Source organism: Hyla sarda, chromosome 3 (genome assembly GCF_029499605.1).
Source record: "Hyla sarda isolate aHylSar1 chromosome 3, aHylSar1.hap1, whole genome shotgun sequence".
NCBI lineage: Eukaryota > Metazoa > Chordata > Amphibia > Anura > Hylidae > Hyla > Hyla sarda.
This window is the reverse complement of record NC_079191.1, coordinates 388,639,915-388,661,752: the sequence shown is the minus strand read 5'-3', so window position 1 is coordinate 388,661,752 and position 21,838 is coordinate 388,639,915. Positions and strand designations below refer to the sequence as shown.

General features: G+C 44.8%; 1 protein-coding gene across 1 annotated transcript in view; it reads left to right on the top strand.

Moving 5' to 3' along the window:
• The window catches only part of SLC1A4 (solute carrier family 1 member 4), a 44,755-nt gene extending 28,104 nt beyond the window's left edge, over nucleotides 1-16,651 (top strand). Inside the window, exons 4-8 of the mRNA XM_056567949.1 lie at nucleotides 2,221-2,387; nucleotides 3,553-3,786; nucleotides 5,150-5,344; nucleotides 6,003-6,137; nucleotides 13,686-16,651. Of these exons, the coding sequence (XP_056423924.1) occupies nucleotides 2,221-2,387; nucleotides 3,553-3,786; nucleotides 5,150-5,344; nucleotides 6,003-6,137; nucleotides 13,686-13,920 (966 nt within the window). The 3' untranslated portion in view covers nucleotides 13,921-16,651. The remainder of the gene's footprint in view (nucleotides 1-2,220; nucleotides 2,388-3,552; nucleotides 3,787-5,149; nucleotides 5,345-6,002; nucleotides 6,138-13,685) is intronic.
• Nucleotides 16,652-21,838: the final 5,187 nt, after the last annotated feature.

The following is a 21,838-nucleotide window of genomic DNA, read 5'->3' as shown; positions in this document are numbered from 1 at the left end:
GACTCACATTCAGTCTGTCTGAGACACAAATGGTCCAGTTTTCCACACAGCAACCAATCACTGCTCAGCTTTTATTTTACAAGAGCTTGGTTGATATGGGCAAAACCGCACAGTTTTTGTCTCCTGTTGATAAATATGGGCCAAAATGTCCATGCATTAAGTAAACACCTGTGGTGAGGGGTGTGATGAAGGGCACATGTTATTACCCTTAAAGCAGATGTTATTAACCCTTGGTAATCGTGGCGCCAGGGCATGGTTATCCTATACACCACCCGAGGTATGGTCGCTGGTTCCTGGACCAGGCGCGGGGCAAATAATCACTCCGATGCAAGGTTACGGAACAAGGGCAGCTTTACTGAGGCCGACAGATGTTATAGTCTGTACAGCTCAGTTTAGGCCCAAGGAGATGACCAGTAACTTTTGGAGACTTGCGGGCTCGCTGGGACTTGTAGTGGACTTGGACTCAATTATGCAGTCCCACACTGACTTTAGACTTTACAGACTTGACTATGCTGACTAGACTTCTCCCCTCTATTTGCTTACCAGGCTTTGACGTTCACCTGAAGGGGGTTTACTGATGATGGAAGCGTGGCTACGTGGTTAGGACTTGGTCTCCCTCAGGACACCAGACACTCTCAGGTCTTGACTTGACTGTACCTCAGCATGCATTAAGACTCTACTCCTCGACTGATTAGGCTAGCTCCTCCATGGATATATAAGGGAGCAATTTGGAGGACTCCAATAGGTCACCTACAAGTCACCAGGTCACTGGCACCTTCCTTGGTTACACAGACTTAGTAGCAACACTTAGAGGCACATTAACATGAATATAATACATTTAGGGTACATTCACACATACGCAGATTTGATGCACAGGGTTTGATGCGCAGGATTTTCTGCTGCAGATTTCAATGTAAACTAAATGACTGAGCTCAGCTTCTAATCTGCAGTTATAAATCCTGCGCATCAAATCTACGCAGGATACAGTATGTGTGAACGTACCCTAACTCTTTATATCCCAGAAGGTAAGATGAGAGTCCTGAGGAGTCTGGAGGCCAGGGGACTGGGACTGAGTCCACCTGATAGGACCAACAGTGTACAGCAGGGCCATTTCTGTACTGGGCCAGAGTAGTAACTAGTAAATTTCCACTGCAACACTTATTGCAGGTGAAAAGCCTTGTTGCCACAGTTATATGCCGTGGGGGAGCTGATCTCCACCTGACCCCCAGTACGCGACCCACCATCATGGTGTTCTGGGTGGATAACTCCTATAATAAATAGAAGTGCTCATGAATTGTATAATTACACCCTCCTGAAATGAACATGTTGATTAAATGAATCAATATTTTTCCTGGATGATACTTAGTATAGAAATTTTAATCAATGCAATCCCTTTATTATTTGTAATTATTCTAATGTATCATATTACAGAACAAAATGTAGATATCAATCATCTTACAGTAAAATATATAAGAACTCATGTGCCCCTTAATTCACCTCCTGATCCCAGTGGTCTCCTTCTATCTGCATACTAAAGTCTACTTAGAAGCACAGACCGACATCACAAATGTCTCATTAGATCCTCCTCTAATGAGCCAGTGTCTGTCGTGTTACAGGAAATCAGGAATTAACATGCATTTGATAGTGTTCCAAGATGTCCTTGTTTTTCCATCATTAAAGATTAGATATTCATTCTCATATTTACAATAGCAGAAGAGTTCAAGGAAGTTGCAGAACAGATTACCGCACAGGATAATTTGTTTTTCTGGTGACTGTCCAAACTTCTTAATTACTTGCAATTTCTTAAGAATTTAATTTCCTTAAAGGGGTACTCCGGCGCTTAGACATCTTATCCCCTATCCAAAGGATAGGGGATAAGTTGCCTGATCACGGGGGTCCCACCGCTGGGGACCCCCATGATCTTGCATGCCGCACCCTGTTAAAATCACACCCCGGAGCGTGTTCGCTCCGGGTCTGATTACTGTCGATCACGGGGCCGGAGCAATGTGATGTCACGCTCCACCCCCTCAATGAAAGCCTATGGGAGGGGGCGTGACAGCTGTGATCAATGCAGGTAATCAATGCAGACCCCTTACTTCCGATAGGGGAGAGTCCCAGAGGTAGATACTGCATCTATCCTATGGCTATACCAAAAATGTATATGACTAGATTACCTCTTTAATGCTGTCAATATAAAAATAACTGTTTTGTTGGTTTTAGGTTCCTGTTGGGATGGAGGTTGAAGGAATGAACATTCTGGGACTTGTCCTCTTTGCACTAATATTGGGAGTAGCTCTGAAAAAATTGGGTCCAGAAGGGGAAGAGCTGATAAGATTTTTCAATGCATTCAATGAGGCCACTATGGTTATTGTTTCATGGATTATGTGGTAAGTTCATCAAGTCAACCATTATAACATGCAACAGTAGCTATAGGGACCAAATATTTTTTAAAGTACTCTTATGCCCTTATGTCCCAGCAGTAATTGTATGTTTTTTAGTCATGCAGATCAATGAAGTGGCAGCTATATCTGTTAAACCCTCTGGTTGGCCTGTAAGTCTTGTGATATGGAGGAGAAGAGCTAAATGTAATTCTAAATATTTAAAAGTCTTTCTAATTTTAAACTCCCCACTAAATAGAAGGACACCACCCAAAATAAGCTTATCACAGGTTGTCTGGCTCGCTCCACCCCCAGTGATTAGCTCCAAGTGTTCAATTCCCCTGCAGATTCCCCAAATCAGTCAGCTGTCCATGCAATGCAGGACATGCTGGTTCCTTCAAATTGAGAGATGTTCTAAGTAGCTACTCTCCATCCCAACTAGTTGTGGGAGGTTGTGGTGGTTGAATAAGTCCAAAATTATTATAGGGGTTTTCCCATTCATTTTGTTTATTTGAGTGTCACTCCCTGCTGGCTTTCAGGCAGGTGAGGGAATCTTCTTATTTGGATAAAAGTTCAGACCAGCAGCACTTTCATGGTGCCAATGCTGCTGGCTTGAACATGGGTGTCATGTGTGCATTATGCTTGCTCTGAATGTCTCCCAGACAGCTCCAGGGCTAATTTACAGTGCCTGGAGCATGTGCTAGCTGATGCACAATCCCGCCCACCTGACCCTATACTGCAGAGAGCAAAGTGGGGGTCTGTAACCTAGGCAATGAGCAGGACACAAGAGAGGACATAATAGTAAATGCAGGCAAGTGGGGAAATAACACGTATTTGCAAAACTCTTACCTGATATACCCTTCAGTTATAAACTTTTTGATAAAAAAAACTCCTTTCATTTGAGGTGCTTAAGATGAAATGTTATTTTATACCAGCTAGATACTTTAAAGTCTGGGTACATAAAGTCTATCCAAGTGATCAATAATCATTGCTCATTCTGTCTTAGATATCTATAGATAATGAAATATCAATGAATCTTTCACTTTATAAAACTTAAGTATAAAATAGGATAATCCAACCCCCTACATGTTATGGTATTTTATGAATGTGTGTCAATTCTTGCTGTATTGCCAACGTTATAATGCACTGACCCACATTGTATTGTTCTTTTAAGGTATGTCCCTATTGGAATTATGTTTCTTGTTGGAAGCAAGATTGTTGAAATGGGAAACCTTGTGCTTTTGGTAACCAGTCTTGGGAAGTACATCATGGCATCAATTTTGGGTCATATTATTCACGGAGGAATCGTCCTTCCACTTATTTATTTTGCTTTTACACGCAAGAACCCCTTCACATTCCTGTTAGGATTGATAACTCCTTTTACAACTGCATTTGCAACATGTTCAAGGTAAGTAACTATTAAACCTCCTAAACCTTTTAGTAATTTGCTACTTGCCCACTTTTTGTTAAAAAAAAAAAGGGCTATCCAGAATTATATTAACAGCTTATACTCAGGATTCGAGTGAATAGAACTACATTGTAATATACCATATGGCTGTAGCGAGTTACGGCTTAGGACATCGTCAGTCGTCAGCCGTAACTCCATCCCGCGTCATGGGAAACAGCGTCCTGCTTCCTCCCTCAGACCAATCGCCGTTAGTCGTCAGCAGCAACTCCGTCCCCTGTCAGGCAAAACAGCATCCCGCCTCTTCCTTTACACCAATCACAGTCATCCATTAGCCACAACTCCCTCAACAGAAATACCCTCGTCCAAAACTCCTTCATCCCTCAGACGATTCTCCCTCAGACAAAACTTCCTGCCACATAGTCCCTATGGGGACTATTCAAGTGTAAAAAAAAAAGTAAAAAAATGTAAAAGTAAAAGTAAAAAAAATGTGAAAAATCCCCTCCCCCAATAAAAAAGTAAAACATCCGTTTTTTCCTATTTTACACCCAAAAAGCGTAAAAAACATTTTTTATAGACATATTTGGTATTGCCGCGTGCGTAAATGTCCGAACTATTAAAATAAAATCTTAATGATCCCGTACGGTGAACGGCGTGAACGAAAAAAAATAAAAAAAAGTCCAAAATTCCTACTTTTTTAATACATTTTATAAAAAAAAATTATAAAAAATGTATTAAAAGTTTTTTATATGCAAATGTGGTATCAAAAAAAAGTACAGATCATGGCGCAAAAAATGAGCCCCCATACTGCCACTTATACGGAAAAATAAAAAAGTTAGAGGTCATCAAAATAAAGGGATTATAAACGTACTAATTTGGTTAAAAAGTTTGTGATTTTTTTAAGCGCAACAATAATATAAAAGTATATAATAATGGGTATCATTTTAATCATATTGACCCTCAGAATAAAGAACACATGTCATTTTTACCATAAATTGTACGGCGTGAAAACAAAACCTTCCAAAATTAGCAAAATTGCGTTTTTCGTTTTAATTTCCCCACAAAAATAGTGTTTTTTGGTTGCGCCACACATTTTATGATATAATGAGTGATGTCATTACAAAGGACAACTGGTCACGCAAAAAACAAGCCCTCATACTAGTCTGTGGATGAAAATATAAAAGAGTTATGATTTTTAGAAGGCGAGGAGGAAAAAATGAAAACGTAAAAATTAAATTGTCTGAGTCCTTAAGGCCAAAATGGGCTGAGTCCTTAAGGGGTTAAAGATCTGACCTGTGTGTGCTCATGACTTTTTCTATGCCACCTTCTGAAGCTTTTTACCCATTTGTATCTCCCTGTTTTGCAGCTCTGCAACTCTTCCAACCATGATTAAATGTATCGAAGAAAACAATGGCATCGACAAAAGGATCAGCAGGTTCATCCTGCCCATTGGGGCCACGGTGAATATGGATGGTGCAGCTATATTCCAGTGCATGGCAGCAGTATTCATTGCCCAGATGAATAACCATGAACTAAATGCTGGACAGATCTTCACAATTCTGTAAGATATTAGTCATTCCATTTCAATGAGTCAAAATATGTGGACTAACCAAATATGTTCTAGAAACCTAACAAGTCCCAACTATAAAGCAATGTGTATACTATTGTAGCCCAACCAGGGGGCCTCTAGCTGTTGCAAAACTACAATTCCCAGCATGCCCGGACAGCCTTTGGCTGTCCGGGCATGCTGGGATTTGTAGTTTTGCAACAGCTAGAGCTCCCTGATTGGGTAACAATGGCGTATGCTTCTAGCCTTTTAAGAGGCATAACTCATCCACAGAGCTTGTTTTTCATTTTACAATAAAATGTAAGGCGAAAGCAAAAAATAAATATAATTCGTGGGAAATGGATTAAAAAAAAAAGGCAATTTTGTAACCGGTCGGGGTCTAAATGCTGAGACCTTCACCGATTAGGAGAACAAGTGAAAATAAGCCTTTCTAGACAGCTCTGTATTCTTATAATGGGACTGCAAGTTAGGGACTGAAGCCTGTTACCATGGGCTTCTCCCCACTCATTTTAGAGATTGATGGATGTCTCAGCACTGGGACCCTGACTGATCAAAACATTTCACATGTCCCAGACACATGTCTAAAGATTTTTTATATCAAATGCTTTTGAATTATACTTTTACAGATGTAAAATATTTTGTTCATTCACAGTGTGACTGCCACTGCCTCAAGTGTTGGTGCTGCTGGAATACCTGCAGGGGGCGTTCTCACTATAGCAATTATTTTAGAGGCCATTGGACTTCCTACAAATGACTTGTCATTGATATTGGCTGTTGACTGGATAGTGTAAGTAAATAGAAAGGGGTTATTAAGCTTCTGCATACCTTCCAACCAATGTTTTTTTTTGTTACAATATATCAACAATGAATAAATGTAGCAGCTTTGTAATCAGTCTTGACTTAAATGGGCGCTCTTATTAAAACAATGTTTTGCTACTGCACTCCTTATGGTAAAGAAAAAATATTTCTAATATACTTTGTTTAACCCCTTAAGGACTGAGCCCTTTTCACCTTAAGGACTAGAGCATTTTTTTAACATCTGACCACTGTCACTTTAAACATTAATAACTCTGGAATGCTTTTAGTTATCATTCTGATTCCAAGATTGTTTTTTCGTGACATATTCTACTTTAACTTAGTGGTAAAATTTTATGGTAACTTGCATCTTTTCTTGGTGAAAAATCCCCAAATTTGATGAAAAAAATTAAAATTTTGCATTTTTCTAACTTTGAAGCTCTCTGCTTGTAAGGAAAATGGATATTCAAAATAATTTTTTTTTGGGTTCACATATACAATATGTCTACTTTATGTTTGCATCATAAAATTTATGAGTTTTTACTTTTGGAAGACACCAGAGGGCTTCAAAGTTCAGCAGCAATTTTGAAATTTTTCACAAAATTTTCAAACTCACTATTTTTCAGGGACCAGTTCAGTTTTGAAGTGGATTTGAAGAGTCTTCATATTAGAAATACCCCATAAAAGACCCCATTATAAAAACTACATCCCCCAAAGTATTCAAAATTACATTCAGTAAGTGTATTAACCCTTTAGGTGTTTCACAGGAATAGCAGCAAAGTGAAGGAGAAAATTCAAAATCTTCATTTTTTACACTCGCATGTTTGCAAGGGGTAAAAAGGAGAAAATTTTTACTTGTATTTGAAACCCAATTTCTCTCGAGTAAGCACATACCTCATATGTCTATGTTAATTGTTCGGCGGGCGCAGTAGAGGGCTCAGAAAGGAAGGAGCGACAAATGGTTTTTGGGGGGCATGTCACCTTTAGGAAGCCCCTATGGTGCCAGGACAGCAAACAAAAACACATGGCATACCATTTTGGAAACTAGACCCCTCAGGGAACGTAACAAGGGGTAATGTGAACCTTAATACCCTACAGGTGTTTCACGACTTTTGCATATGTAAAAAAAAAATTTTTTTTTTACCTAATACGCTTGGTTTCCCAAAATTTTTACATTTTTAAAAAGGGTAATAGCGGAAAACACCCCCCAAAATTTGAAGCCCAATTTCTCCCGATTCAGAAAACACCCCATATGGGGGTGAAAAGTGCTCTGCTGGCACACTACAGGTCTCAGAAGAGAAGGAGTCACATTTGGCTTTTTGAAAGCAAATTTTGCTCTGGGGGCATGCGGCATTTAGGAAGCCCCTATGGTGCCAGGACAGCAACAAAAAAAAACACATGGCATACCATTTTGGAAACTAGACCCCTCGGGGAATGTAACAAGGGGTTAAGTGAACCTTTATACCCCACAGGTGTTTCATGACTTTTGTATATGTAAAAAAAACATTTTTTTTTTTACCTAAAATACTTGTTTTCCCAAAAATTTGACATTTTTAAAAAGGGTAATAGCAGAAAATACCCCCAAAAATTTGTAACACAATTTCTCCCGAGTACGGCGATACCCCATATGTGGCCCTAAACTGTTGCCTTGAAATACGACAGGGCTCCAAAGTGAGAGCGCCATGCGCATTTGAGGCCTAAATTAGGGACTTGCATAGGGGTGGACATAGGGGTATTCTACGCCAGTGATTCCCCAACAGGGTGCCTCCAGCTGTTGTAAAACTCCCAGCATGCCTAGACAGTCAGTGGCTATCTGGCAATACTGGGAGTAGTTGTTTTGCTACAGCTGGAGGCTCCGTTCTGGAAACTTTGGCGTACCAGACGTTTTTAATTTTTATTGGGGAGGGGGGCTGTGTAGGGGTATGTGTATATGTAGTGTTTTTTACTTTTTATTTTGTGTTAGTGTAGTGTAGTGTTTTTAGGGTACAGTCGCACGGGCGGGGGGTTCACAGTAGTTTCTCGCTGGCAGCTTGAGCTGCGGCAGGAAATTTGTCGCAGCTCAAACTTGCAGCCGGATACTTACTGTAAACCTTCACCCATGTGAGTGTACCCAGTACGTTCAAATTTGGGGGGGAGGGGAGAAACATCCAGCTGTTGCAAAACTACAACTCCCAGCATGTACGGTCTATCAGTGCATGCTGGGAGTTGTAGTTTTGCAACAGCTGGAGACACACAGGTTGTGAAACACCGAGTTTGGTAACAAACTCAGTGTTTTGCAACCAGTGTGCCTTCAGCTGTTGCAAAAGCTACAACCCCCAGCATGTACGGACAGCTGAAGGGCATGCTGGGTCTTGTAGTTATTCAACAGCCGGAGGCATACTACTTTGGCTGGGGATGCTGGGGATTGTAGTTATGCAACAGCTGGAGACACACTGGTTTGCTACTTAACTCAGTGTGCCTTCAGCTGTTGCAAAACTACAACTCTCAGCAGTCACCGACAGCCAACGGGCATGCTGGGAGTTGTAGTTATGCAACCACCAGATGCACCACTACAACTCCCAGCATGCACTTTAGCTGATTGTGCAAGCTGGGAGTTGTAGTTATACAACAGCTGAAGGTACACTTTTCCATAGAAAAATGTGCCTCCAGCTGTTGCAAAACTACAAGTCCCAGCATGCCCATAAGGGCATGCTGGGAGTTGTGGTGGTCTGCCTCCTGCTGTTGCATAACTACAGCTCCCAGCATGCCCTTTTTTCATGCTGGGAGCTGTTGCTAAGCAACAGCAGGAGGCTGTCACTCACCTCCTGCTGCTGCTCCACGATGCCGCCGCACATGTCAGTCCTTCGTCGCCGCCGTCGCTCCTGGGGCCCCGATCCCAACATTAACGCCGGGGATCGGGGTCCCCAGCTCCCGGGGTCTTCTGCCCGCACCCGCTCACGTCCTCCGGAAGAGGGGCGGAGTGGGTTGCGGAAGTGACACCCGCAGCAGGCACTCTGATTGGTCGGCCGGGAAACCGGCCGACGAATCAGGGTGATCGTGAGGTGGCACCAGTGCCACCTCACCCCTGCTGGCAATGGCTGTTCGGGGCCGTCTCTGATGGCCCCGATCAGCCAGTAATTCCGGGTCATCGGGTCACCGGAGACCCGATTGACCCGGAATCCGCCGCAGATCGCTGGACTGAATTGTCCAGCGATCTGCGGCAATCGCCGACATGGGGGGACATAATGACCCCCCTGGGCGATATGCCGGGATGCCTGCTGAATGATTTCAGCAGGCATCCGGCCCCGGCTCCCCTCCGGCTAGCGGCGGGGGCAGGAAATGCTCAGGGCGCCCTCCATACGCCCTCGGTCCTTAAGGACTTGGAAATGGGGCGTATGGATACGCCCTATGTCCTTAAGGGGTTAAAAAAAAATTCTATGTTTTATTTGTGCTTAAAAAAGGTCAAGAGCACATTTTCCCCATCTCATACACAGACTTTGAGCCAAAGCACAAACACAGGAAGTGCAGCCTGGAGTGCTGAGGGGGGTGGGGGTGTCCAACCAACAGCATATGGCAGTTAATTGTGAGAGGAGCTATGATTGGATGAGGCTGGACACACACCCCTCAGCACACCAGGCTGTACTTTCTGTGTTTGGACTTTGGTCCAAAGACTGTGTATAAGATGGGAGAAAATGTGCTCTTGAGCTTTAAGCACAAATAAAACATAGAAACCTTCATTTTTTTTTAAACAAAATATATTAGATATTTTTTTTATTTACCATAAGGAGTGCAATAGCAAAAATTTGTTTTAATGAGAGTTACCCTTTAAATTATTCTACTATTTTGTGTATACAGCCACTATGTAGACTTATGTGTCTACAAGGTTATATATAAACCTGCTTGTTGTCAAATTAGTAACATAGTTCTTAAGGTTGATAAAAGACCAGAGTCCATCTAGTTCAACCTATATCCCTAATGAGTTCCTACTGAGTTGATCCAGGGGAAGGCAAAAAAAAAACTCATGCTAGAGGTAAAAATTCCTTACCGACTCCAAATATGGCATCAGAATAAATCCCTGGATCAACATGCTGTCCCTAAATATCTAGTATACATAACCATCAATGTTATTATTCTCCAAAAATGCATCCAGACCCCTTCTGAACTCTTTTACAGAGTTCTCCATGACCACCTCCTCCGGGAGAGAATTCCACAGTCTCACTGCTCTTACAGTAAAGAACCCCCGTCTGTGGTGGTGTAGAAACCTTCTTTCCTCTAGACGTAGAGGATGCCCCCTTGTTATAGATACAGTCCTGGGTATAAATAGATCATGGGAGAGATCTCTGTACGGTCCCCTGATATATTTATACATATTAGGTCTCCCCTAAGCCTTCTTTTTTCTAAACTAAATTACCCCAATTCTGATAATCTTTCTGGGTACTGTAGTCCTCCCATTCCCCGTATTACCCTGGTTGCCCGTCTTTGAAACCTCTCCAGCCCCACTATATCTTTCTTGTACACTGGTGCCCAGTACTGTACACAGTATTCTATGTATGGTCTGATTAGTGATTTGTACAGCGGTAGAATTATTTCCTTGTTGTTGGCGTCTATGTCCCTATTGATACACCCCATGATTTTATTTGCCTCGGCAGCTGCCCGACACCGTTCACTACAGCTACGTTTACTATTAACTAAGACCCCCTAAGTCCTTTTCCACATCTATCGTCCCAAGTGTTCTCCCATTTAATATATAACCCTGTCCCAGATTTTTGCTCCCCATGTGCATTACCTTACATTTATCAGTGTTGAACCTCATCTGCCACTTCTCAGCCCAAACCCCAAAACTATCCAGATCCATTTGTAACAGTGCACTGTCCTCTATTGTGTTTACCGCTTTACAGAGTTTAGTATCATCTGCAAAGATTGCTTTGCAACCCCTCTACAAGGTCATTAATAGATATATTAAATAAAATAGGACCCAAGACTGAGCCCTGTGGTACCCCACTAGTAACAGTCACCCAATCAGAATAAGTACCATTGATAACCACCCTCTGTTTCCTATTGCTGAGCCAGTTACTTACCCACTTACACACATTCTCCCTCAGCCCGTTCCTTCTCATTTTATGCACCAATCTTTTATGTGGCACCGTATCAAATGCTTTGGAAAAATCCAGATATACCACATCAATTCCTAAACCTTCTTACCTTCTTCCTAAACATAAGGAAGAAGAGAAGGTAGATATAAGAGAGTCATAATTACTGCATTATCTGACTACAGGGGGTATGTTTGTAGTCTGTAACCATGGAGAGTTTTGCATTAAAACTGCAGTAAGAAAATTGCAAAAGTATCAGGCAGCCCAATTAGCTCCACAAATTGAGGGCCAAATGGACTTTATGACAAAGTACTCTGTTATAAAGATGGCAGGACATTCTCAAAGTATTCTACATTATTATAATTTTTTTTTGTAAAAATGTGCTCAGGTGCAAAACATTAAAAAACGATATTAACTTTCCTCGCTTCTGCCAGCATCATTGCTCTCCAAGAGCCTGTTGCGTCACGTAACACTTTTTGTGTTTCATGTCAGTGCATGTACTGGCCACTCAGTCCATCAGCAGCCACAGCGGTGTCCCAACTCAACTGCTGATTGGCTAAGCTGGCAATGCACATGCAATGCTGACTCCAAACACAAGAAGCACTTTTCAACGGGATCAGCTCAAGGACAACAGTGACAGCAACGCAAGGAAGATAAGTAAAGTTTTTTTTTAAATGTTTTGCACCATACTGAATGCATAAAAAATACAATTTGAAATATCCCTTTAATATTTAGTGTAGAAAAGTAAAGAGTGGTGACTAAAAATAATTCTGATATATTTTTGTTCTTGTGAATCTGGCTTCCATTGCTTCAAAACTATTATACTGTCACCAAAGACAGTTTGACTGTGATTTAGAGATAATATTCTCATTAAATTAACATAATTTGACAACATTAGAATATACTATAGTTCCCAGAATGCTGTGTTTCAACAAATTACATATAGGGGGACATTTATCAAAGCATTTAGTTGTTTTTTTTTTGTTGCTTAAAATTGTCGAAAAAAAGTCGCACGTGCGACTACGCTCTTTTTACTGCGACTTTTTGCATGTTCAGTGTCCTAAGCAAAAAATGTTAATCTTGCTTACCAAAGCAAAAAGGGATTTTTGACTTGCAGTGGTCAGAGATTTATCAAGTGCAAAAGTCGCAAAAAAGTTGCATTGCATGAAAAAAACCTACTAAATTTACTCCAGCTCAGACATGGAGCAGAAAAAGCCACTACCAAAGCAAAAAAAGAAAAAGTGTTTAAGTGAAAGAAATTTATCAACAGGCTGAAAGCAGTTGATAAATAGTGTTGAGCGGCATAGGTCATATTCGAATTCGCGAATATTCGCGAATATATATGGACGAATATTCGTCATATATTCGCGAATATTCGCATATTCGTTATATTCGCGTTTTATTTTCGCATATGCGAATATTCGCGTATGCGAAAATTAACATATGTGAATATTAGCATATACAAAAGTAGCATACGCGAAAATTCACATATGCGAAAATCCGCATATGCGAAATTTTTGCGCGCCAGTCTCACACAGTAGTATTACAGCCTTCTTTACACCACACAAGCTGGAAGCAGAGAGGGGTGATCACTGTGATGTGTACTGTGAAGAAAAACAAAAAAAAAAAAAAAAAATGAATATTCGTAATTACGAATATATAGCGCTATATTCGCGAAATTCGCGAATTCGCGAATATGCGATATTCGCGAATAATATTCGAATATTCGCGAGCAACACTATTGATAAATAAGTCACGCATAAGCAAAAAAAATAGTAAGAAAAAAATTATTAAAAAAAGGAATACATAAGCAAACATTGATAAATGTCCCCCATAGAGTTTCTAGGCAGTGCAGCAACTTTTGAGCCCTTTTTTGGGCCACTGCCATAGTACGACTTGGTGCAATTACCCAATAAAACATTCATGGATAAAAAGTATCTCAGTTAGGGTTCGTCCACACTGCAGACACTCTGCTTGGGGAATTTTTCTTGCTGCAGAATCCCATTGTTTTCAATAGGATTCTGCTTTATTCAAACTGTGGAATTCTGCCTGCGGAAAGTACATCTACTCAAAGAATGAATGCTGGGACCGTAGAGAGGGCAATGTTCATGTAGTCCTACCGCAAGTGAACATTCAGCCAGTGGAATGTCTGTAGTGTGGATGAGCGCATACTCACCTTAAATCAGTTTTTCCCAACCAGTGTGCCTCCAGCTCTTGGAAAACTACAACTCCCATGGTTTGGAAAGACTGCCTTAGACTTTCAAAATATTCAAAAACAACAAGATTTCAATATGGTTTATATTTATAGCAAAAGGTGTCCAGATAGGCCCAAGCCAATACAATAGTTGGCTTTGCTCTAGTACACAAGAGTACTATCCATCTGTATATGTTCTCGTGTATAGTCTTGTCTGTGAACTCTTGTGTTTCCAAATGACTCTTTCTAATATGCTGCTTTCTTGCTTTATGTAAAGGGACCGGACCACTACAGTGGTAAATGTTGAAGGCGATGCCTTTGGAGCAGGAATCCTCCATCATCTTAACCAAAAAGAAGCAGCGAAGAACCAACAGGATCTGAATGATGTTTACATAGAAGCCGTGCCAAACTGCAAGTCTGAAGAAGAAACTTCGCCACTTGTAATGCCCAGGGACCAAATGTCAAATCCTCACAACATGTCCGTGCCAGAGTCTAAGGAATCAGTTCTGTAATGTGCCATGTTGTACTAAGTTTTTGGGTTAGACTGCTGGTCGGTCCTTAAGACCAGACATTGCTCACTGCCAGTATGAGCTGCTAGAGTCTAGAATAGTGACTCCTTTCCAAATCCTCGAGAAATCCCCAGACAATTTAATAGTTAAAGATAACCACTAATCAATCTTATTATAGCTGGATCATGTCCTTGTTGAACAAAAAACAAAAAGAATAAGTTTGTTTTTGTTAAACAAACCTCATTTATTAACACTGTGTAATGGAAAAATTGGCCTTGATTCCTCAGCAACCAGGCAGAGCTCAGATTAGATTTGGTAGTGATTGGTTGCTATGGGCAATAAGGCTAATGTTTCTGTTAGTTTCCTAAATAACTGTCTAAATCATATTATCTTATTGGGGCAATAAGAAAATCTGTTACCATGACATCAAGAGAGTAATGGCTGTAGTTTTCCCCCAGCTCTGGCGCTTGAATAGGCCTAACTGCTGCCTATAAGGACCCCAGTATTTTAAATGGCACATGGTAGGTAGTGTCCCTATAAAAAAAAAAACTTGCCAACAGTACTCACTAGAAAGTGGCTGTTTTGGGGGCACTGTTGGGCAGTTGGGGGGTGTTTCTAGGCTGGGGCTTAAATGTCCAGCAGTTTACAGTATTTACATTGGGGTCCAGGAGCTCCCAGAGATGTCTCTGCATGACACATGGCCCCTTTAAGTCTTGGAGGCATGGTTTTCCCAAGGGCTTATGTATCCATAAAATGTGTGCCATTTACTTGAACTTTGTTGCCAGGACTAGACCATACTGTGCCATACATCTATCATTCACCATTATCTGAAAGTGAGGATAAGGTTAATAGTTATGGGAACCGGTACATGGGGCATTGTTTTGTCCTATGGAGCTGTCCATGTTTACCATTGAAATGATTTACTGTAGTTAGGATTCCTGTGTATCTGCAGTTTGTGTTACTTTCTACTAGTGATTACTACACTTACTGTTGTGGCCGGGGCAGTGCCTGGGCAGCATTACTAGAATCCTTCTCATCCCTTTAAACCCTAATATGAAAACTTATACTTTTGCTTTGTCTTCTTTGTTAATAGAATTGTTGTCATTTTTGTTAGATGTTTAAGTGTTGTTATTTTCAAATTTGTTAGATTTATTACTGTTGTCATTTCTAAGCTTTATAAGACATATAAGCAAAATAGATTAAGAGTAATTTACAGAAAATGTTTAAGGTCACTCCATAAGATCTGCATATCCCTATTCTCATGTTACTTTATCCTTCATTTATATGTGCAGCCATTAAAAAAAAAAATCCCCCAGTAAAGCTATAAGACCACCAGATATTCTCCTACTCCAAGTTTCAATTCTAGATTGTTTCTTCCGTGGGTTCTGTCCAAAGTTTACAACAGAAAATGAAGCCATTACATATTACTGAGGCTAAATCTATTGACGGTAGAGAAAAGCAGATTTGCTGTTCCCCATCTCTGCATGTGTTATTAATCAGATTTTTCTTACAATACCTTTAGTTGAAAAATATATCTAAAGACTATGGAAGAGATTTATCAAAACCTGTCCAGAGGAAAAGTTGCTGAGTTGCCCATAGCAACCAATCAGAACACTTCTTTCATTTTTGAAAAGGCCTCTGAATAATGAAAGAAGCGATCTGATTGGTTGCTATGGCCAACTCAGCCAACTTTTACTCTGGACAGGTTTTGATAAAGCTCCCCCTACGTCCATTTCAAAGTATACATATCCAATCTAAATATTAATATCTATGTATTACTGATGATCAGTTACAGCCTGCATTATCTCCCAGAGCTGCTTTCTGCAGGCTGCAGAGCTGAAATCTCCCAGCATGCCCTGCTGCTTCTATCCATGGTGATTTACTGGAAAGTAAGGTATAACCTTTATACCACCCTGCATTACAGGAATTTAGTCAACAAGCTTATCCATAAACACATCTGAAGTAGCAACCAGTAGGCCAGACTAAGATACAGGCATATATATATATGTGTGTGTGTGTATATATATATATATGTCACGATTCGGCTTACGGGTTGTGGATCCGCTGTGTCAGCGAGGGATTGGCGTGGACCGTGCTAGTGGACCGGTTCTAAGAGGCTACTGGTTTTCACCAGAGCCCGCCGCAAAGCGGGATGGTCTTGCTGCGGCAGTAGCAACCAGGTCGTATCCACTAGCAACGGCTCAACCTCACTGACTGCTGAGAAGGCGTGGGACAGAAGGACTAGGCAGAGGCAAGGTCAGACGTAGCAGAAGGTCGGGGGCAGGCGGCAAGGTTCGTAGTCAGGATGGATAGCAGAAGTTCAGGTACACAGGCTTTGGACACACTAAACGCTTTCACTGGCACAAGGCAACAAGATCCGGCAAGGGAGTGCAAGGGAGGAGACTAGATATAGCCAGGGAACAAGTGGGAACCAATTAAGCTAATTGGGCCAGGCACCAATCATTGGTGCACTGGCCCTTTAACTCTCAGAGAGCTGGCGCGCGCGCGCCCTAGAGAGCGGAGCCGCGCGCGCCAGCACATGACAGCAGGGGACCGGGACGGGTAAGTGACCTGGGATGCGATTCGCGAGCGGGCGCGTCCCGCTGTGCGAATCGCATCCCCAACGGCCAAGACAGTGCAGCGCTCCCGGTCAGCGGGACTGACCGGGGCGCTGCAGGGAGAAAGACGCCGTGAGCGCTCCGGGGAGGAGCGGGGACCCGGAGCGCTAGGCGTAACAGTACCCCCCCCCTTAGGTCTCCCCTTCTCTTTGTCCGGTAACTGCCTCCCCTGGGATGAGGACACCTGGAAAGAATGGAGGGTTTCCTCAACGGCAGGCAGTACAGCAGGAGTGGGAATGGGGAGGGAGGGCAGAGGGCGAGGCCTGGCACGGGGCAGTGTGACACCAGGACGGGGGCCATGGGGTGGCACAGAGGCTTGCCTGACGGGACTGGGAGGGGGGGAGAGGCACTTCCTGTGGCAGGCAGAGTCCCAGTTCCTGATCTCCCCGGTGGTCCAATCAATGGTGGGGGAATGAAGCCGGAGCCAAGGCAGACCGAGGAGAACCTCAGAGGTACAGTTGGGGAGAATGAAGAATTCAATCCTCTCAAGGTGGGGTCCAATAGACATGAGGAGGGGCTCTGTGCGGTAACGCACGGTGCAGTCCAATCTGGCTCCGTTGACCGCGGAAATGTAGAGCGGCTTGACGAGACGGGTCACCGGGATGCTGAATTTATTAACAAACGACTCCAGAATAAAATTTCCTGAGGCACCGGAGTCCAAGCAGGCCACGGCTGAGAGGGAGGAGCTGGCTGAGGAAGAAATCCGCACGGGTACCGTGAGACGTGGAGGAGCAGACTTGGAACCAAGAGACGCCACACCCACGTGAGCTGGGTGCGTGCGTGCGTTTCCCAGGCGTGGAGGACGGATAGGGCAATCCACCAAGAAATGCTCGGTACTGGCACAGTAAAGACAGAGATTTTCTTCCCTACGGCGATTCCTCTCTTCCTGGGTCAGGCGAGACTTATCCACTTGCATGGCCTCCTCGGCGGGAGGCCCAGGCGTAGATTGCAACGGATACTGTGGGAGAGGTGCCCAGAGATCTAAGTCTTTTTCCTGGCGGAGCTCTTGGTGTCGCTCAGAAAAACGTATGTCAATGCGGGTAGCTAGATGGATGAGTTCTTGCAGGTTGGCAGGAATCTCTCGTGCGGCCAGCACATCCTTGATGCGACTGGATAGGCCTTTTTTAAAGGTCGCGCAGAGAGCCTCGTTATTCCAGGATAATTCTGAAGCAAGAGTACGGAATTGTACGGCATACTCGCCAACGGAAGAATTACCCTGGACCAGGTTCAACAGGGCAGTCTCGGCAGAAGAAGCTCGGGCTGGCTCCTCGAAGACACTCCGGAGTTCAGTGAAGAAGGCCTGGACTGTGGCTGTGGCAGGATCATTGCGGTCCCAGAGCGGTGTGGCCCAAGACAAGGCCTTTCCTGAAAGAAGGCTTACTACGAACGCCACCTTAGACCGTTCTGAAGGAAACAAGTCCGACATCATCTCCATATGCAAGGAACACTGAGACAAAAATCCACGGCAGAGTCTGGAGTCCCCATCAAATTTGTCCGGCAGGGACAAGCGGAGGCTAGGAGCGGCCACTCGCTGCGGAGGAGGTGCAGGAGCTGGCGGAGGAGATGGTTGCTGCTGTAGCAGAGGCAGAAGTTGCTGTAACATGGCGGTCAACTGCGACAGCTGCTGTCCTTGTTGGGCAATCTGCTGCGATTGCTGAGCGACCACCGTGGGAAGATCAGCGAGACTTGGCAGCGGCACCTCAGCGGGATCCATGGCCGGATCTACTGTCACGATTCGGCTTACGGGTTGTGGATCCGCTGTGTCAGCGAGGGATTGGCGTGGACCGTGCTAGTGGACCGGTTCTAAGAGGCTACTGGTTTTCACCAGAGCCCGCCGCAAAGCGGGATGGTCTTGCTGCGGCAGTAGCAACCAGGTCGTATCCACTAGCAACGGCTCAACCTCACTGACTGCTGAGAAGGCGTGGGACAGAAGGACTAGGCAGAGGCAAGGTCAGACGTAGCAGAAGGTCGGGGGCAGGCGGCAAGGTTCGTAGTCAGGATGGATAGCAGAAGTTCAGGTACACAGGCTTTGGACACACTAAACGCTTTCACTGGCACAAGGCAACAAGATCCGGCAAGGGAGTGCAAGGGAGGAGACTAGATATAGCCAGGGAACAAGTGGGAACCAATTAAGCTAATTGGGCCAGGCACCAATCATTGGTGCACTGGCCCTTTAAGTCTCAGAGAGCTGGCGCGCGCGCGCCCTAGAGAGCGGAGCCGCGCGCGCCAGCACATGACAGCAGGGGACCGGGACGGGTAAGTGACCTGGGATGCGATTCGCGAGCGGGCGCGTCCCGCTGTGCGAATCGCATCCCCAACGGCCAAGACAGTGCAGCGCTCCCGGTCAGCGGGACTGACCGGGGCGCTGCAGGGAGAAAGACGCCGTGAGCGCTCCGGGGAGGAGCGGGGACCCGGAGCGCTAGGCGTAACAATATATATATATATATATATATATATATATATATATATATATATATATATAGGGGAATATGCAAAGCAGCTCATTACACAACCTTTTCAGGTAGTGTTCCCTGGTATCAGCTTAGCTCCTGTTAAGGAATATAAAAAGCTGAATAGGATTTATGCCAAGCCAGACTACTCCCCAAAAGGGAAATTTCTACCCATCTTCAGACAGCTGTTTCGGGTTTATTGAAAGAGCTTTATTGTCCGTTCAATCATTACAAGTCATACAATAAATTACAATCACACAAAGCATGACAGTAACACAGCAAAGGTTCCCTAAGCTATACATCGCACATCATGCTACTCTAACACTCCGCTCAATCCTGTAATAGAAAAGCACAAGGGATCGAATAACAAAGCAATACAATCTGTGATCGGGGTAGGGGCATGGGCTGTGGGGCGGGGGCGTGGGGGGTATGGGCGACTATGTGGGGGTGGGGAGGGGGCGGATCACAGGGCCAAACTGCTGGGCTGTATCTTCAAGGAGACATGGGAGAAGGAGAGGGGTCTTCACTCCTTTTCTTCCTCATCGACAGCCGGGCTGTCCAAGATGGAATAGTCTCTAAGCAGGCTCTTGATGAACCTGCGGCAGTCCCGGACGGACATGTTCTCCCTGTTGATCACGAGGCAGTTCCTGGCAAGCCACACTGCGTCCTTAAAACAGTTCATAAGGCGCCAGGCTTCCTGGATGGCCTCCACGTCGTGGGTCCCAGGGAACAGACCGTAAAGCACCGAATGGTACGATAGGCAGTTCCTGGGTACAGAGTCTCTGAGTTCATGTTCCAGGGAGTCCAACAGACCCTGTGCAAAGGGGCACTGCCAAAACACGTGCAAAGATGTTTCCTCCACATAGGGGCACCGGGGGCAGTACCGGGTTGTGCACAGGTTGCGGGCATGCATGAACGACCTGAGAGAGAGTCCTCCCTTGAGGGTCATCCATGACAAGTCCTTGTGTCCATTGGTAAGCCGCTTTGAGACCACATTAGTCCAAACTGTCTCTGCAGGCTTCCATAGGTCAGGTTTCAGTCCTTCCAGCCGGTGCTCCCTCACAAACCGGACAACATCCCCATAGAACCAGGGAGCGTTCCAGTTGTAAGGGATGGAGCTGTCCCACCAGTCCCAGCCCAGCTGTCTCCAGAGGGGCATGAGAAACAAGCGAGACATGGACCTGCCCGTTGAGCCAGTCTTTTCAACAAGAGTCCGCTGCACGCTGACACATGCAAAGGAGGCCCTCAGCAGAGTGGGGATATCGGGTATTCCCTTCCCACCCTTGCGGGGCTCCTTGTACATCACAGTCCTCTTGACTCTGTCCATTTTGCCCCAGATGAAGCGAATCACTGTCCGGGTGATGGCCTTGCAAACGGTGAAATGGGGAGGCCAGGCCTGTTCGGTGTACTGGAGCACAGGCAAAACTTCACTCCGCAGGACAAGTGCTTTGCCTTCAATAGAGAGCTTTCTGGAGCTAACAGTCCGATCTTAGAGTTCATCTTTCCTAGTCGGTTTTGCCAAGACTTAAGGGCCACTCCTTCCTTCCCGAACCAGACTCCAAGAATTTGAATGAAGTCCAGCTTAACAGTAAAGGGGCGGAAGAAGCCAGGTGCCATTCCCCGAAGAGAATGGCTTCCGACTTCCCGCAGTTGACTTTTGCCCCCGAAGCTCTGCTGAAGTCCTCGCAGGTCTGGACGAGTGCAGTCACCGAACGCTGGTCAGCGCAGAAGACGGTCACGTCGTCCATGTAGAGCGAGCACTTGACCTTGTAGCGATCTGGTCCTGGTGCGGTGATCCCTCTGATCTCTCCATTCTGCCGTATAGTCTCAGCGAAGAGCTCTATAACACAAACAAAAAGAAGAGGTGAAAGAGGGCAGCCTTGTCTAACCCCTGAAAGGATGGAAAAGGGGTTAGTCTTCCAGCCGTTCACCAACACCATGCTGCAAATGTTAAAATACATGACGTTAACAAAAGAGCAAAACATCTTCCCCAGACCTAGCCTGCGCAAAGCCCTGCCCATGAATGCGTGAGAGACACGGTCAAACGCCTTCTCCTAATCCAAACTGACCAGGGCGGCATGGCCACAATGGTCTTGGATGTAATGGACCGTGTCTCTCACAAGGGCAAGGTTGTCAGCAATCATGCAACCAGGAATGCCGCAGGTCTGGTCCGGATGGACGATCTGCCCGATGACAGATTTCAGCCTGTTGGCCAGCACCTTGGCGAGGATCTTGTAGTCCACGTTCAGGAGAGAGATGGGACGCCAGTTTTTCAGGTCACATCTCTCCCCCTTCCACTTATACAAGATCGTGATCATCCCTTCCCTCAACGACGGAGGCATTCTGCCCCCCACCACCATCTCCTCGTACACCTCCAACAGGTCTGGACAGATCAGGTCACCAAGCGCTACATAGAGCTCAGCCGGGAGACCGTCACTGCCCGGGGTCCTGCCGGGCTTAAAGGATTTAGCGGCAGAGAGCAGCTCCCCCACCGTCAAGGGATCGTCCATAGCCGCCGCACCTGCGGGATCAACAAGGTTAGTGATACCTGACAGGAACCTCTCGGCGGCTTCGGGGTCAGATGACTTGGGGGCGTAGAGGTTGCTGTAGAAGTCGGAGACGACCCCCACCACCTCCTCCTTGCCCCTCCTCATGTGTCAGGTCTCATCTCGTAGCTCAGTCAGGGGCGTGTGGCCAGCATGGAGCTTCCTGAAAAAGAAAGAGTTACAATTCTCACCCTTCTCCAGGTTCTCCATCTTGGAATGAAAGACGATTCGCTTGGATTCCTCCTCAAAGTGCCTTTTCAGGCTCTTTTTGGTCTCCTCCAGCTCCTCCCTGACGTCCCAGCCACAC